This window comes from Phocoena phocoena, chromosome 11 (assembly GCF_963924675.1).
Source record: "Phocoena phocoena chromosome 11, mPhoPho1.1, whole genome shotgun sequence".
NCBI lineage: Eukaryota > Metazoa > Chordata > Mammalia > Artiodactyla > Phocoenidae > Phocoena > Phocoena phocoena.
The window spans coordinates 59,347,585-59,363,163 of NC_089229.1; the positions used below are offsets into that span (position 1 = coordinate 59,347,585).

General features: G+C 41.1%; 1 protein-coding gene across 1 annotated transcript in view; it reads left to right on the forward strand.

Annotated features, from left to right (window-relative positions):
- Positions 1–15,579, forward strand: part of TESPA1 (thymocyte expressed, positive selection associated 1) — a 66,586-nt gene that overhangs the window by 12,556 nt on the left and 38,451 nt on the right. Inside the window, exons 7-9 of the mRNA XM_065888165.1 lie at positions 2,107–2,315; positions 3,888–4,684; positions 5,838–5,931. Coding sequence (XP_065744237.1) covers positions 2,107–2,315; positions 3,888–4,684; positions 5,838–5,931 — 1,100 coding nt within the window. The remainder of the gene's footprint in view (positions 1–2,106; positions 2,316–3,887; positions 4,685–5,837; positions 5,932–15,579) is intronic.

Here is a 15,579-nt window from a genome sequence, read left to right on the forward strand (position 1 = left end):
GGAAGGGCTGGAGCCAGAGGCTGGTGTGAGCCAGGGCTTCTCCTGTGCTCAGTGGCTCACAGCACCCTATCCGGGGCAAGACTGTGTCCTAAGTTGTTGGAGCAGAATTCCTGAGGGTCAGGTCTGAGCTGGTTCCATTCCCTCTGAGTGTGTGCTCTCCTGCATCCCAGCATTGGTACCTTCGCCCCAGAGGGGAGCAGGGCTGGAGCAAGAAGGGCCGGGGCGGGTGCCCATTGCAAGCAAGGGCCCATTGGGGAGCGGTCCTGGCACACGAGTCAGAGTTCCAGACCGCTCTCCATCTGCCTCTGCTGGGAGCGCCAGTAATGGCTGCCATCGCCCGGTTTACATGTAGCGCCAGGTCCAAGCCAGCTCCATCGCCCACAGCTACACACCCTTCACAGTAATGGCAGCCTTCACCCTAGTGGAGAGCTGCACCATGGAGCAAGAGGAACTATAGTGGGTGCCCCGTGTGGGTCACAGGAAGATGGCCAGAGTCAAGGCACTTTCAATCTGCTTCCTCCTCCTTGTCTCAGGGAGTCAGCGAGCGAGTGCGCTCTCTTCGCGAGCAGAGTCTAGGGTTCCTGCAGCCCTCCTGTTAGTCCCACTGGTTTTCAAGCCAGCTAATGGGACTCCTCTGCCCAGCATCAGACCCTAGGGCTGGGGTGCCCAGTTTGTGGTTTGAACCACCCACTCCCAGGGAGGATCTCGGAGCCCATGTAATCCCCCTCTTCCTCTGTGTCCCCTTGCAGGGATGCAGGTCCTGACCTGACTGTTTCTCTTCTCTTCCTACCCAATTCCGTGTAGATCTTGCTTTACAGCCTTGGCTGTGTAAGAGTGTATCAGTCTCCAGTGTGTTTTCAGCGAGAGTTGCTCCTCATGGAGATGTATTTTTGATCTGTTCGTTGGGGTGGGTGAACTCAGCATCTTCCTGCTCTGCCACCTTGATCTCCCCCCTCCTCGGTGATCTAGTCTTATGCCCACAATTCAGATAAGGAAGCTTAGGATCATGAAGATAAAATTGACAGTTAGGGGCTTCCCTGGTGGCGCAGTGGTTGAGAGTCCGCCTGCCGATGCAGGGGACACGGGTTCGTGCCCCGGTCCGGGAAGATCCCACATGCCGTGGAGCGGCTGGGCCCGTGAGCCATGGCCGCTGAGCCTGCGTGTCCGGAGCCTGTGCTCCACAACGGGAGAGGCCACAGCAGTGAGAGGCCTGCGTACCACACACACAAAAAAAATAATAATAATTGTCAGTTAGGAGGAATGCACGAGAATAGATCCAGGGATTCCAATTATCCAGCTATTACTCGAATAAGATGATCTCGATTTGGATCAAAAAGCCCAGCCTCCTTTCTGAAGAGAGTAACAGTGATTAGTCAAAGCCTCAAATAATTCACAGCTCCCCTACCCACATGGTTGTTTGGAACATGTAGTGGTGAGCTCTAGTGTCACCCAGCTTGGTGCTACCAAGCTTTGGATGTAGACATATGTTGGTGCCATACCGAGAGAGAGACAGAGACAGAGACAGAGAGAAAGTGTTTGGTCTGTAATGCAGGACTTCTGTCCTGAAATTGTGCTGTAAAGGGGCCTACTTCTCAAAATCAGGTTTTGAGCATACCTGTATAGATAAAATTTTATCCTCAGGGTGAGAATAAAATGAGTTTTATGTTCCTTACACACTCATTGCCTGGGTGTTCCACACAGCCACTGGCACAAGCTGAGTAGCAAGTTACAAAGCGCTTGGCAAAAGCCAGCTGTGTCACAGTATGTGCAAGTGGGAACTGACAGGTTAATAACACAACTGCAAGGTTTCTTTGCATCTAGACTGCTTTTGATTTTTCAAATCCCTCTCATAGCAAATTTTCATTCATCTGTAATCACTGTGGTCATGACAGAATCTCGTTCAATTTTTAAACCAGGGCGAGATTGTAACTCCTGTGTTTCAGACAGAGAGTTTAGATTCAGAGCAGTGAAAGCTTTTCTCAGTCACAGTGGCAGATGGAGAAATGGCCAGAAAGGTATCTCAGTCTCCTGACACTTTTATTAGATAACTCTGGATTACCCTGTGTCTCAAAGCTTTGCTTGTTTACCCAAACCCCCTCTTTGCAGCATCTCAGAGATTCTGGACAAGGTGCAAGAAGATGCAGAAGATGTCCTTTTCAGTCTGGGCTTTGGCCAGGAGGACCACAAAGACACTTCTCGAATTCCTGCCCGATTTTTCACCACTCCGTCTCAGGCCAAAGGCATTGATTTCCAGCTCTTCCTGAAGTCCCAGGTGCGGAGGATTGAGATGGAAGACCCGTGCCTCATGCTGGCCAGTGAGTGTTACCACAGATATATGCTCAACTTCTCTCCCAGCCTGCAGTCATTCACAACAGGGATCAGTGGCTCTAGATACTACTTTCTCTTGGTCAGCTTCACTCGACCCTTTGTCTCTTGTGTCTGTTTCTTCCTATGCTGTCTTCAGTGAAGATAGAGAACTTTGACTTCTCTTCTGTCTCTTGAAGAAATTGTCTTCAAGAGACCTCATATCACTATTACTTTCTTTAGATCTTCTCTCTTTCAGCTGAATCAAATAGGAACAATGTCTTTAAATCTTGTCCCCATTTTCTGTTTCTCAGTTGGAATTATTGAATGTTCCCCATTTATAGCCACTACATTAAAATCATTTCCATTTAGGGCAGTGGTTCTGTTAATTATGTTAAATTGTGCAGGAGTTAATAAAACATTCATATTCATAGGCTTTTCTTCCAGAGAAGGAAGGGCTCAGGAATATTTATGTTAAGTAAGCACGCCGATGATTCTTATGTATAATCCTTAGACCACGTCTAGGGAAACAATGATTTAAGGTGTCCCAATTCCATACTAAGGAAAGATATGAGAGGGCTTCTCTACCTGGATGAGGGATAAAAGACTCTATTTTTTTCTATGTGTTACAGTATATTTCAAATTATATTCTTTTACAGCCCCCCAACATAGTGTTTCTGACAGTGCTGTTTCAGATTCCTTGCAACAGATTCAACTTAAAAACTTGGTAAAACTACGCTTCTGAGCTCCACCTGCTGGAACAAGGATTTTGAGTTGGAGGATTTGCACAAGCATTTGAGATGATTCTTACACACACTAAAGATTGAGGATGATTTATTGAATTTATTTTATGTGCCAAGTACATAATTAGTTGTTAAATTCTGGAAGGACAGCAGCTAGGCAAGAGAAACATGACTCTTGCCTTTAGGACACTTACAGTTTAAGGGATATATGGTTTATCACAGTGCTTTTCCAACATGGGTGTATGTGTGAGTTACTGAAGGATATTGTTAAAATGTGTGGGATACAGTCTGAGAGTCTGTATTTGCAATAAGTTCCCAAGTAATGCCAATGCTACTGGACTACTGGCCACACTTTGAGAAGCAAAGTCTAGCAGAAATGATATAGTCCATCTAAATTTCTCTACCTCTGTCCATTGCCTAGTAATTGCTATCCCTCAAATTTGCTGCTATCAAAGAAGACTTCTATAACCCTAAAGTTTTCTTACTAAGAAAATAATGTTAATTTTGCCCTTTTTAGTCATGTTTGTCATCTAAGGCAAACACAGTGATAGATACCATTGTATACTGACAGCAGAGAGGATATGCTAAATCAAGATACAGAAAAGTTTTTCATCCTGTATAGAATTAATTTTTGGACTATTTGGGATAGGGAGTCAAAAAGTCAAGAAGGTCAAGAAAGAGAATCCTGGGTGTCAGAAATCTAAATGGGAGAAACGCTGGTAGAGAAAATGGCACCTTCTTTCTGAATTTTGAGTTTTAGGAAGGCTATTGAAGGGAAAGATTCAAGAAGTAATTTGCTGATGACCCCCTAGACTCACCATCTTCAACTCTTGCACTCAGGCAGGTTTAAGCAAGTGCAAACACTGGCCGTCACCGCCGATGCCTTCTTCTGTCTGTACTCCTACGTATCTAAGACCCCTGTCCAAAAGTTCACACCATCCCACATGTTCTGGAATTGCAACGCAACTGATGTGCCATCCATCAAGATTCTGCCCCCAGAGCCTGAACCTCACTCACCCAGAGAGCGCCTCCGGAAAGCCATCTCCAAGATGTGCCTGTACACGTGCCCACGAGATAGGCTATCACCACCCGACCACACCCCCAAAAGGAACAGTTTAGACCAGGTGGTGTGGGAAGTGATGGACAGAGTGCGAGGAGAGAAGTTGGTCCTCCAGCAAGACCCTGGGTTTGGGCCAGTCCCACAGGGAGATCCTGTGCCCCCCATCAGGGGTACAAAGCTGCCCACTTCTTCCTGTCCATGTGCCCTCTGCTTTAAAGAGGAAGCACAGCAGGGGGTGTCCACATTGCAAGAACCATCAGAAACTCTGGATTCTAACCCCTGTTGCACACATTCTCTGCCCAGAGCAGATCTACAGTGGAGCACAGACCCTGCACAGGTAAAGAGGCAGCTGTGGGGTCTACAAGCCACCAGTAAGGAAGCCCATTCAGCCAAGGATGAGACCTTCTGGAAAAGAAAGAGCAGAGCAAGAAAGAGTCTGTTTCAGAAGAATCCCATGGGCAGGAAGGTTAAATCACTGGACCTGTCCACCATCCAACAGAAATGGAAACAGGGCCAAGAGAGAACAGAACTGCGCCGATCTCTAACCCAGCAGCTGCAGGACACTTTGGACTTGGAGGTGAGTGGGTTGAAAGTGAGGGAGAGGCTGGCAGAGAAAGGCTCTGGATTCCTTTCCTTGGGTAAAGGAAATCCAGGCTCCTTTTCCTTGCCAGATATATCAATTCTTTTTTATTTATTTATTTTATTTTTTCAATTCTTGAATTATATTCAGAAACCTTTGGGAATGGGTTAATATACAAGGAGGGAGAAAAAGAAATGAGCCTGGTTTCTTAAGAGTGCCCAGGTTTCTAGCACTATTTTTCTAATTCCTTATCTAATCTGATCTTCACTGAAGTTTCTCATCAAGCACACCTGCCCCTGTCATTTGTGGGATCCACACAAGAGTACAGATAGAGGTTACACACTAGGCTAAACACGATTAAATAAAATCTTCTCTTCTACCTTGACAAGCATGTAACCGCAAAGTCCTAGAAGTTCAGGTTCAAATCTAGAATTCTCACTCTTAGGACTTCAGTGCTAGAACATGGCAGGGTGGGCAGAGACCCTCCCCATCCTGTCCCCTTCTCTTCCCATGGCCAGATCTGCCCTGCACCATAAGGGATTTTGCACATACATATGCGAACACCCCAGCCTGCATATACAAATGCCACAAACCCCCTACCCACACATATAACCACCATTAGTCATCACTCAGGCCTGGGAGTGCATACACTAGGAGAAAGGCTGGTCTTTGAGAGAACAGACACGAGGCAAAGCCAATGCATTTCCCTGAAACAGGCTTGGGGCCATTTGAATAGCATTTGGGGGTATTCTGGGTATCCAGAGCATGGTCTAGAAGGGGCAGTACAAGATCAAAGTGGACACATCCTCTAGGTCCACCAACTCTTCATCCCGTGAGCTCTCTAAAACTTGGAATTCTTCTTGCCTGGGTCTGTGGACAGTACTGCCATCAAGTGGTAGAGTCTCGAGGAAAAGCCCTCAGATCCTTGCCACAAAGAGAAGCCATGAAGATTTGCAGTGTCATTTGCATGTATGTCACCTCTCATTGAATGTAGAGCTGTTCCTGCCTTCCTCACTACCAGGCTCCTACCACAAGAGAAGAGGCCAAGTCTCTCAAGTACATTCAGCCTCTTTCCCTTACAGCTATCTGCCATTCTGCACTTTTCTCCAACACTGGCACTGACTGAGTTCTGCTGGGATCTTGGTTACAGGTGCAAAGCAACAGTGAGGAGGAAGAGAGCCACTGGCCCAGCAGATCCAGAAACCACCACATCTACCAGACTTTTGCTGGCAAAGACTCAGGAAGTAAGTGAAGTGGATCTGTCTCTCTCTCTCTCTCTTTCTCGTGTGTGTGTGTGTGTGTGTGTGTGTGTTTCTCAAACCTCACTGCACATTGTAAGCACATGGGAAGATTTAAAAAAATACTCACAGTGAAGTGTCCCACATCCTGCCTTCTGATTTAATTGGTATGGCGTGGAGCCCAGGGACTGATTTTTTGTTTGTTTTAAAGCTCCTAGTGTAATTCTATTATGGCTGGATAAATACTTTTCTAGATCAGTGGTTCTCAAACTTTAGCATCAAAATCACCTGGAGGGCTTGTGACACTACAGATGGCTGGGTCCCAACTCCCAGAGTTTCTGATGGAATAGATCTGGACAGGGCCTAGGAATTTGCATTTCTAACAAATTCTCAAGTGATGTCAATGCTGTTGGTCTGGTGATCACAGTCTGAGAACTGTTGCTCGGGGGGAAAATTCCGTATAACCTTAATTTTCCAAATGTAGTCTGCAGATCAGCGGTATTAGCATCATTTGGGATTTTGTTAGAAATGTGGAATCCCAGCCCTTCCCCACCCCCGACCTAATGGATCAAATTTTATTAAGATCCTTAGGTGATTTACTTGCACATTGAAGTTTGAGAAGCATTGTAGTTTGCAACAGGTGAAGACAAACCAGATGAAGACCAACCATGGAGATTTATACCCCAGCACCTGCTTTTAGCTACTTTCCAATCAGCCCAAATCATAGGACTTAGGCAAGAGTCCTCAATGTATCTCACATGTATGTTCATTTAGGCTCTGAGTTCCATTCTGCAGCTAGGGTCTGATGTACATAGCTCTCCTTCTCTCCTCAAAGAAGGACAATGAATCTCACGTAGGTAGTTATTGCAGCTAAAATGTCTTTCTTCTAGATATGAATTTCGAGTATTAACTCTTTCAGAGCTTTCCTTTATTTTTTGAAAATTTTGACTAAAGTTTTATTATTTAAACTAAGCAGAAATTAATCTCCTGGTACTTCAACTGCCTATCCGCTAGGACCACAGAGAATATGGCATCAGAGATAATGATTTTTAATCATCTTGCTTAGGGTTCCCTCCATTTTGAACGTCTGAGTACTATTTACTGCACTTCCTAGTCCAATAGCTTTTTGTTTAACACCAAAATTTCATTGTTACTGGTCCAGAATCACAAAGGTCTTTATGATTCTAACTCCTTTAATTCTAATTATCTGTGGGTTTAGGGTCCTAATCGCTCTACATTCTCTCTTACCCATAACTTTCATCTCCAGATATATAGCTTGTATGTATCAGTCACTCACAAAAGAGGTAAATGTCAGAAGACAGCAGGCTACTATATGTAGTTGAAAAAATTTAAGATATGGAGTCAAATGACCTACCTCCTACTAGCTCAGTAATCTTGCCAAACTCACTTAACTTTGTTTGCTCCCATGAAACCTGACAGAGAGTTTGTGTAGGTAATGCACCATATGCTGGAATAACCGTTACGACGTTGCCGTTGCTACTGATTTTAGAAAAGGTAATCATGGGCAAAATATTTAGATCAGTGAATCCCAATCTTACAGGCTTTTAAAAAAATTGCTATTTCCTGGGCTCCACCTAATAAAATTAAATACAAATCTCTTAGGTTTGGACTTGGGCATTATCGTTTATTCTTCTTTAAAAGTTTCCTCGTGTTAGCAGTTACCTATTTTTGCATAATAAACCACCCCAAATGTAGTGACTTAAAGGAAAACTTATTTATGATTTCTTGCTGTTTAGTGGGTTCACTGTGGGGGGATTCTTCTGCTTGGTTCATCTGGGTTCACTTATGCAGCTGTTTTTGGCTAGTTGACTGGGCTGGACTAGAAGGTCTAAATGGGCTCACCCTATTGGCACTGGCCTTGGTGCTGAATCTCTCTGCTGACTGGCAGGCAGGCAGGCGCTCTCTCCATGTGGTGAGTCATTCTTCAGTAGTCTAACTTGTCTTTCTTACGTGGATGTTCAGCAAAAACTGAAGTCGCAGTGGCTCTTTTTAAGGATATGTTTTAAGTTGTACAGTGCCCCCTCTACCACATGTTATTGCTGATATCAAAGCACAAAGCCAACCTAGATTCAAAAGGAAGGAAAACAGACTTTACTTTTTAAATAGGAGTGGCAAAGTCACACTGTGAAAAGGCAATGTGGAATGGGAGGGTTGCTGTGGCCATCTTTATAAACAGTCTCTCACAGACAGTGATTCTGACACCCCATGAGGGTTAAGAAAGACTAGTTTAATTAAAGGGCTTTATCCTCACATATTAAAGTTGCCCTGAGGGTAAGCTGTCATTCTAAAGCTCATTGAAACTCAGCCACAGCATACAAAATTTGAAAAGAAAATTAACTGGTAAACTTATAAAATTCGAATAGAAAATGTGGAGTATATGCACCACAGCTAGGTTTCCCTGCCAAAAATTTTAATTTATTCTAAAATAGCAAAACAAAGCTTTGCTCAAGTGTTACTTGTCCAGCAGATGTCAGCCTCGCACAAGAAAATGCCGATTTGTCCAGCAAAGCAGGCTGTGTAGGATCTATATGATTATACCTTTCTAGACAATTCATGCAATACCCAAAACGTCAGTTCCTCTCACAAACGTCCCATCTTTGACTAAAGGTCAGTATACAGAAAGACTGGAATTGAGTTGCCAGGGAGGAAGTTTCTAGGAGTTAAACATTTCAAATAAGTAACTAGATGTAACTAGACTCCATTTTCTGCTAGGTGATGGGATTTCATTACAGCAGGAGTTACTGTGTTTAGAGATGCTATATTTCACTTATTCTAAGATGTACATTTTTCTGCACTTGAATATCTCTGAAATAGAATGGGTCTAACAGTTGGCAGTGTCAACCAATATACTTGTGTGTGTGGGTGTGTATATATATATATATAATACATATATTTGTCTTCTTAATGGAATACAAAATTAATTATGTCTTACAAACAATGTTTTATCAGATTCAGTGAAACACAGTAACTTTAGAAATTCAATGCACTTAGCCTCTCAGGTATGAGGAGGTGATTTTATAGATTTTCCTTTTATGATTCCCCTAGAAAAATGAGAGATCTTTCCTTCACTGACACAGACTTCAGCTGAGGCAGGGGGTCACAGTGGTTCCCAAATCATTCCAATGTCCTATGAGTTTCTTTATTAATCTTCTCACAAAGCTATAAGCTATCTCTCTCAATCCACTCCTCTATCATCCTGTAAGAGATCACATGGAGTGGGAAGTAGCTATGAAAACAGCTCAGCACTGGCAAGATTAAAGACTGCATAAGAAACACGGATAGGGAAATTCACTCACCACCATCAAAGGCAGAACTAGGTGGGACAGTTCCTCAGATCTACTGCCCCTTCCAGGATCTGTAATTATCTCCCAGGATCTCTGTATCTAGTCCCAGGTGTTAATCTACTACTTGTTGTCAAGCATAGGAGAGGTGCAAGCATGGATAGAAAGTGGTAGCAGCACCCAGCCAGCAGCTGTGTCTAGTTGTGTGGTCCTCATATTTCACAAAGATACTCACTTGAAGAGGCAAATAGGGGTTGGAACCCAGCTCTACTGAGCTTACCTTCCATAATCTCAAGGGTCTTCTTCTTCTAAGAGAGAGTTTATTTTTTCCCCTAATTTATCTATATAAGATGAGCACCTTTCTGTAATTAGCACAAGGGCACATTTTCTGTTAAAAGAGTATCTTGTTCCCAGCTATCAGCTTTCATCCCTCCCACTCCATCTTTTAGTCTCTTCCAGAGAAGTCTTAACCTTCCTCCAAGTTCCTGGCAAAGAATGACACTCATCCCTCATAATTTGCACCTTGCTCAAGAATTTCAACTTCATGGCCCTTTTATTGGTGCCCTGTTGCTGAAATTTAAATCATTTGACCTTTACCACATTTATGAGAAGCACTGCTAAGGAGAATATTTTTATTTTTATTTTGTTGTTGTTTCTTTTACCAGATCTGAGGTAGTACAGCATAATATATATCCTGTTTGTGAAGTGATCATATCTAGAAGTGAGAGGTTTCATTTTATTATCAACACTGCTAGCAGCAGTGGGAGAAGAGTCAGGAAGGATTAGGTGGGGAGGCTGGTGCAGAGCACAGGATAAAGAACTAGTCTGAGATAATCCCAAATGGTGGGTAACTCAACACACTATCTGTTTGTGCTTGGTGGAAACTCTGTGAGCCAGGTAGCTACAGACTTGCTCCTTGATGAAAGATTTTGCCATATGATAATATTAACAATAACAAATATATATAGTGCTTATTACATGTCATACACTATCCTTAGCACTTTGTGGGAATTAAATCATTTAATCCTGTGATTTAGGTTGCTTTATTGTTCCCCATTTTATAGGTGATGACCCTGGGCACAGTTATTTTTATACCAAAATAAATTCTCAAGAGGAACTATCAGATAGGAAGTGTAGGGAGAGACAAGAAAAGGGAGAGGAAAGAGAGAGAGGACTATGAGAATGTGATAATTATTTTTCTGCCTCATTTACATTTCTTACCAAGGTTGTTTTGTGTCTGTGGGGTAAATATAATTAAAACCAAAACCTTCTGCCACCCCAGAATCCCTCTCCGGAAAGGTATAAGAGAAAGAAAAAAGTTATGTTTTTGAATAAACATTAAACCAGAATACGATGTCATCACAGGCAAAGGATGTGCTAAAGAGATGGCAGAGACAGAAGGGGGTCTTACCCTCTTATATATCCAAGAAGATACAACCCATTACATACATGTTGTCAAAATAAACAATAACTAGTCCTCAAGTAAGAGGACTTGACAGCACCATTTTTCACACATAGTTCATCCTAGATTCACCTGATAACTGAGGTGGCCAACCATATTAGCTTATTGCCTTTAGCCAAAGGAATAATAAATACCTCTCATGTTTTTATGGCAATTCGTGGTTTTGCAGTTGGAGCCAGGCATCTAAGTTAGACTGGAGACTGGGAGATGGGGGTTCTATGATCCTTGATACATTTCAAAGCAATGGCTTCCATATCCTTGAGAGAGACATTTCTGGTTTGTAAAGGTTTCAAGGGGCTGATTCAGCCTTTAAAAAAGATTTACATACATTTCAAAGAAACAAAGAATTTACAAGTTTCCTGAAGAGACATGTTTTAACCTGCCAGGTGAGTGACCTGCCGCTGCACAGTACACCCCCATGGCCCTACCAAAGTGGCCAGGTGAGCACAGCCCACACAGGGAATGCTCCTTGAGTCAACCTAGTTCTGATGGCCAGTAGGATTGCCTTTCTGGGCTCCACAGGTCTGAAACAATTAAGAGTTCTTGGCAGGCTACCACCCGCAGGGCACTGCACAGACAGCAGACTGAAACAACCCCCAGTCTTCCCATGCAGAAGGCCTATTTACTTGTCCTGGAGCATCAGCCTGAGAAGTAGAGTTCAAGTTAACCACACATCTAGATGCTACAGAAGTGTTCTCAGGGAACATTAGCCAGTACTCTCACTTGACTTCACTACAGCTCACCAGTACCTCCCAGAAAGGTGCTTATACACTCAACTGGAGCCCAGAATTTTGCAACATTCTCAAAGGGACATCTCCGGGTTCTTGGTCTTCATGCCAGCAGAGTCTACAATTTCAGTCCCACAGGACCATATATACTTGCATATCTTAAAAGCTGCTGCCTGAAGGTCTAACTTTCAATCAGCCCCAAACTGAGATCCCTCCTCCAGGACACTCAGAGGTCCTGGCACATTCTCAACAACTGGGACCTACCCAGAATAAATCAGGCTGCTTAGACAAACACAAATGTTTGAGAGACAACAAGCTAGGGAAAGGTTAAATGATAAGGTTCATCTCCTACACAAGGCCATTCCTTCAAGACTGGGAGACGTAGCTATTTCACATAGAAACAACACAGAGAGTCAAGCAAAAATGAGGAGTCAAAGAATATGTTTCAAATGAAAGAACAAGATAAAAACCCAGGGAAAAGAAACAAAAACACCTCAATGAAATAGAGACAAGTAATTTACCTGATAAAGTGTTCAAAGTAATGGTCATTAAAGTGCTCACCAAACACAGGAGAAGAATGGACAAACACAGTGAGAACTTTAAACAAAGTTATAGATAATAAAAGAAAGTAGAAAACAAACATCACAGGTTTGAAGAATACAATAACTGAACTGAAATGTACACTAGCAGTGTTCAACAGCACACTAGATGAAGCAGAAGAAAGAGTCAGTGATCTGGAAGACATGGCAGTGGAATTCACCTAACAGACCAGCAAAAAGAACAAAGAAATTTAAAAAGTGAAGATAGCTTAAAGGACCTATGAGGCAACATCAAGAGGAATAACATTTGAATTGTAGGGGTACCAGAAGGGGAAGAGAGAAAGGGGCAGAAAACATATTTGAAGAAATAATGGCTGAAAATGTCCCTAACTTGGTGATGGAAACAGACTAGATGTCTGGATCTGTCTAGATCCAAGAAGCCCAGAGTGTTCCACACAAGATGAACCCAAAGAGAGCCACACCAAGATTATAATTAAAATGTCAAAAGTTAAAGATAAAGAGAGAATCTTAAAAATAGCAAGAGAAAAACAACTTGTTATGCAGAAGCTAACCTCCATAAGACTATCAGCCAATTTCTCAGCAAAAACTGCAGGCTGGGAGTGGCATGATATAGTCAAAGTGCTGAAAGAAATAAACTTCCAACCAATTAATACTCTACCCAGCAAGGTAATCATTTAGAATTGAAAAGAAGATGAAGAACTTTCCAGGTAAACAAAAGCTAAAGGAGTTCATCACCACTAAACCAGTCTTGCAGTAAATGTTAAAGAACCTTCATTAAGCTGAAAAAAGGGGACACTAATTACTAACAAGAGAACATATGAAAGTGAAAATCTCACTGGTAAAGGTAAATATATATTAAAGGTAGTGGATTAATAACTTATAAATCCAGTATGAAGGTTAAAATACAAAAGCAGTAAAAATAACTAGAACTAAAATAATTAGGTAAGAGGTACACAAAATAAAAAGGTGTAAAATGTGACATCAAAAACACAAAATGTGAAACAACAAGGTCCTACCTGTATAGCAGAGGGAACTATATCCAATCTCCTGGGACAAACCATAATGGAAAAGAATATTTTAAAAGAATGTATAATGTGTAAAACTGAGTCACTTTGCTGTACAGCAGAGATTTGTACAACATTGCAAATCCACTATACTTCAATTAAAAAACAAAAATAAATAAAACCCACAAAATTTGGATGGGGGCGTTAAAATATAGAGTTTTAGAATGCATTCAAACTTAACTTGCTATCAACTTAAATATATCAAAACTGTCAACAAAGTGGGCATAGAGGGAACATGACTTAGCATAATAAAGGCCATATATGACAAGCCCACAGCCAGCATCATACTCAATGGCGAAAAGCTGAAAGCTTTTCCTCTAAGATGAGGAGCAAGGAAGGGGTGACCACACTCACCACTTTTATTCAACATAGTACTGGAAGTCCTAGCCAGAGCAATTAGTCAAGAAAAAGAAATAAAAGGCATCCAAATTGGAAAGAAAGAAGTAAAATTGTCACTATTTGCAGATGACATGATTTTATATATGGAAAACCCTAAAGCCTCCTCCAAAAAACTGTGAGAACTAATAAACAAATTCAGTAAACGTGCAGGATACAAAATTGATATACAAAAGTCTGTTGCATTTTTAAGCACTAACAATGAGCTATCAGAAAGAGAAATTAAGAAGACAATCCCATTTATAATTGCATCATAAAGTAAATTAAAATACCTAGAATAAATTTAACCTAGGAGGTGAAAGATCTCTACACTGAAAACTATAAGACATCAATGAAAGAATTGGAGAAGACACAAATAAATGGAAAGATATTTTATGCTCATGGAGTAGAAGAATTAATTAATTCTTTAATTAATTAATTAAAGAATTAATTAATTCTTTAATTAATTAATTAAAGAATTAATTAATTCTTTAATTAATTAAAAATTATTATTATCAATAATAATAATTATTAATTAATTATTAAAACTTCCTTACTACCCAAAGCAATATACAGATTCAGTACAATCTCTTTCAAAATACCAAGGGTATTTTTCACATAAATCAAATACACAATCATAAAATTTATATGGAATCACAAAAGATCCTGAACAGCCAAAGCAATCTTGAGAAAGAAAAACAAAGCTGGAGGCATCACACTCCCTGATTTCAAACTATACTACAAAACTATAGTAATAAAAACAATATGGCATTGGCATAAAAACAGATTGATGCAACAGATAAGAGAGCCCAGAAATAAACCCACCCATGTATGGTTAACCAATTTATAACAAAGGAGGCAAGAAGAAACAGTGAAGAAAGAAGAGTCTCTTCAATAAATTATGTTGAGAAAACTAGACAACCACATGCAAAAGTATGAAACTGGACCACTATCTTACACCATACATAAAAATTAACTCAAAATGGATTAAAGACTTGAATGTAAAACCAGAAATCATAAAAATCCTAGGAAAAAAAAAGCATAGGCAGTAGGCTCCTTAACATTGATCTTAGCAATATTTTTTTTTTGACTGACTCCAGAAACAATGGAAACAAAGCAAAAGTAAATACATAGGACTATATCAAACTGAAAAGCTTCTGCACAGTGAAGGAAACCATCAACAAAATAAAAAGGCAACCAACTGAATGGGAGAAGATATTTTCAAATCATATACCCAATAAGCGGTTAATATCCAAAGTATGTAAGAACTCATATAACTCAATTAATAAGAAAAACAATCTATTTAAAAAATAGGCAGGATCTGAATAGATGTTTTTCCAAGGAAGACATACAGATCAGGTCAATAGCACATGAAAAGATGCTCAACATCACTAATGCAAGTCAAAACCACAATGTGATCGCACCTCACACCTGTCAACATGGTAAAAAAGACAACAAGTATCAAGTGTTGGCAAGGATGTGGAAAAAAGAGAACCCTCATGAACTGCTGATGGGAGTGTAAATTGATGCAGCTGCTATGGAACACAGTATGGCGGTTCTTCAAAAAATTAAAATTAGAACTACCAGTAAATGCTCTTCTGAGTGTTTATCCAAATAAAATGAAAACACTAATTTGAAAAGATACATGCACCCTTGTGTTCATTGCAGCACTATTTACAATAGCCAAGATATGGAAACAACGTGTGTCCATCAATGGATAAATGGATAAAGAAGAGGTGGTATATGTATACAGTGGAATACTACTCAGCCATTAAAAAAAGAAATCTTACCATTTTCAACAACATACATGGACTTCAAGAGTATAAAGACGCAGACCTACCAGAGAATGGACTTGAGGACACAGGAAGGGGGAAGGGTAAGCTGGGACAAATTGAGAGAGTGGTATTGACATATATACACTACCAAATGTAAAATAGATAGCTAGTGGGAAGAAGTCACATAGCACAGGGAGATCAGCTCAGTGCTTTGTGACCACCTAGAAGGGTAGGATAGGGAGAGTGGGAGGGAGGGAGACGCAAGAGGGAAGAGATATGGGGATATATGTATATGTCACTTTGTTATAGAGCAGAAATAACACACCATTGTAAAGCAATTATACTCCAATAAAAACGTTTAAAAAAAAGTATTATGCTAAAGGAAATC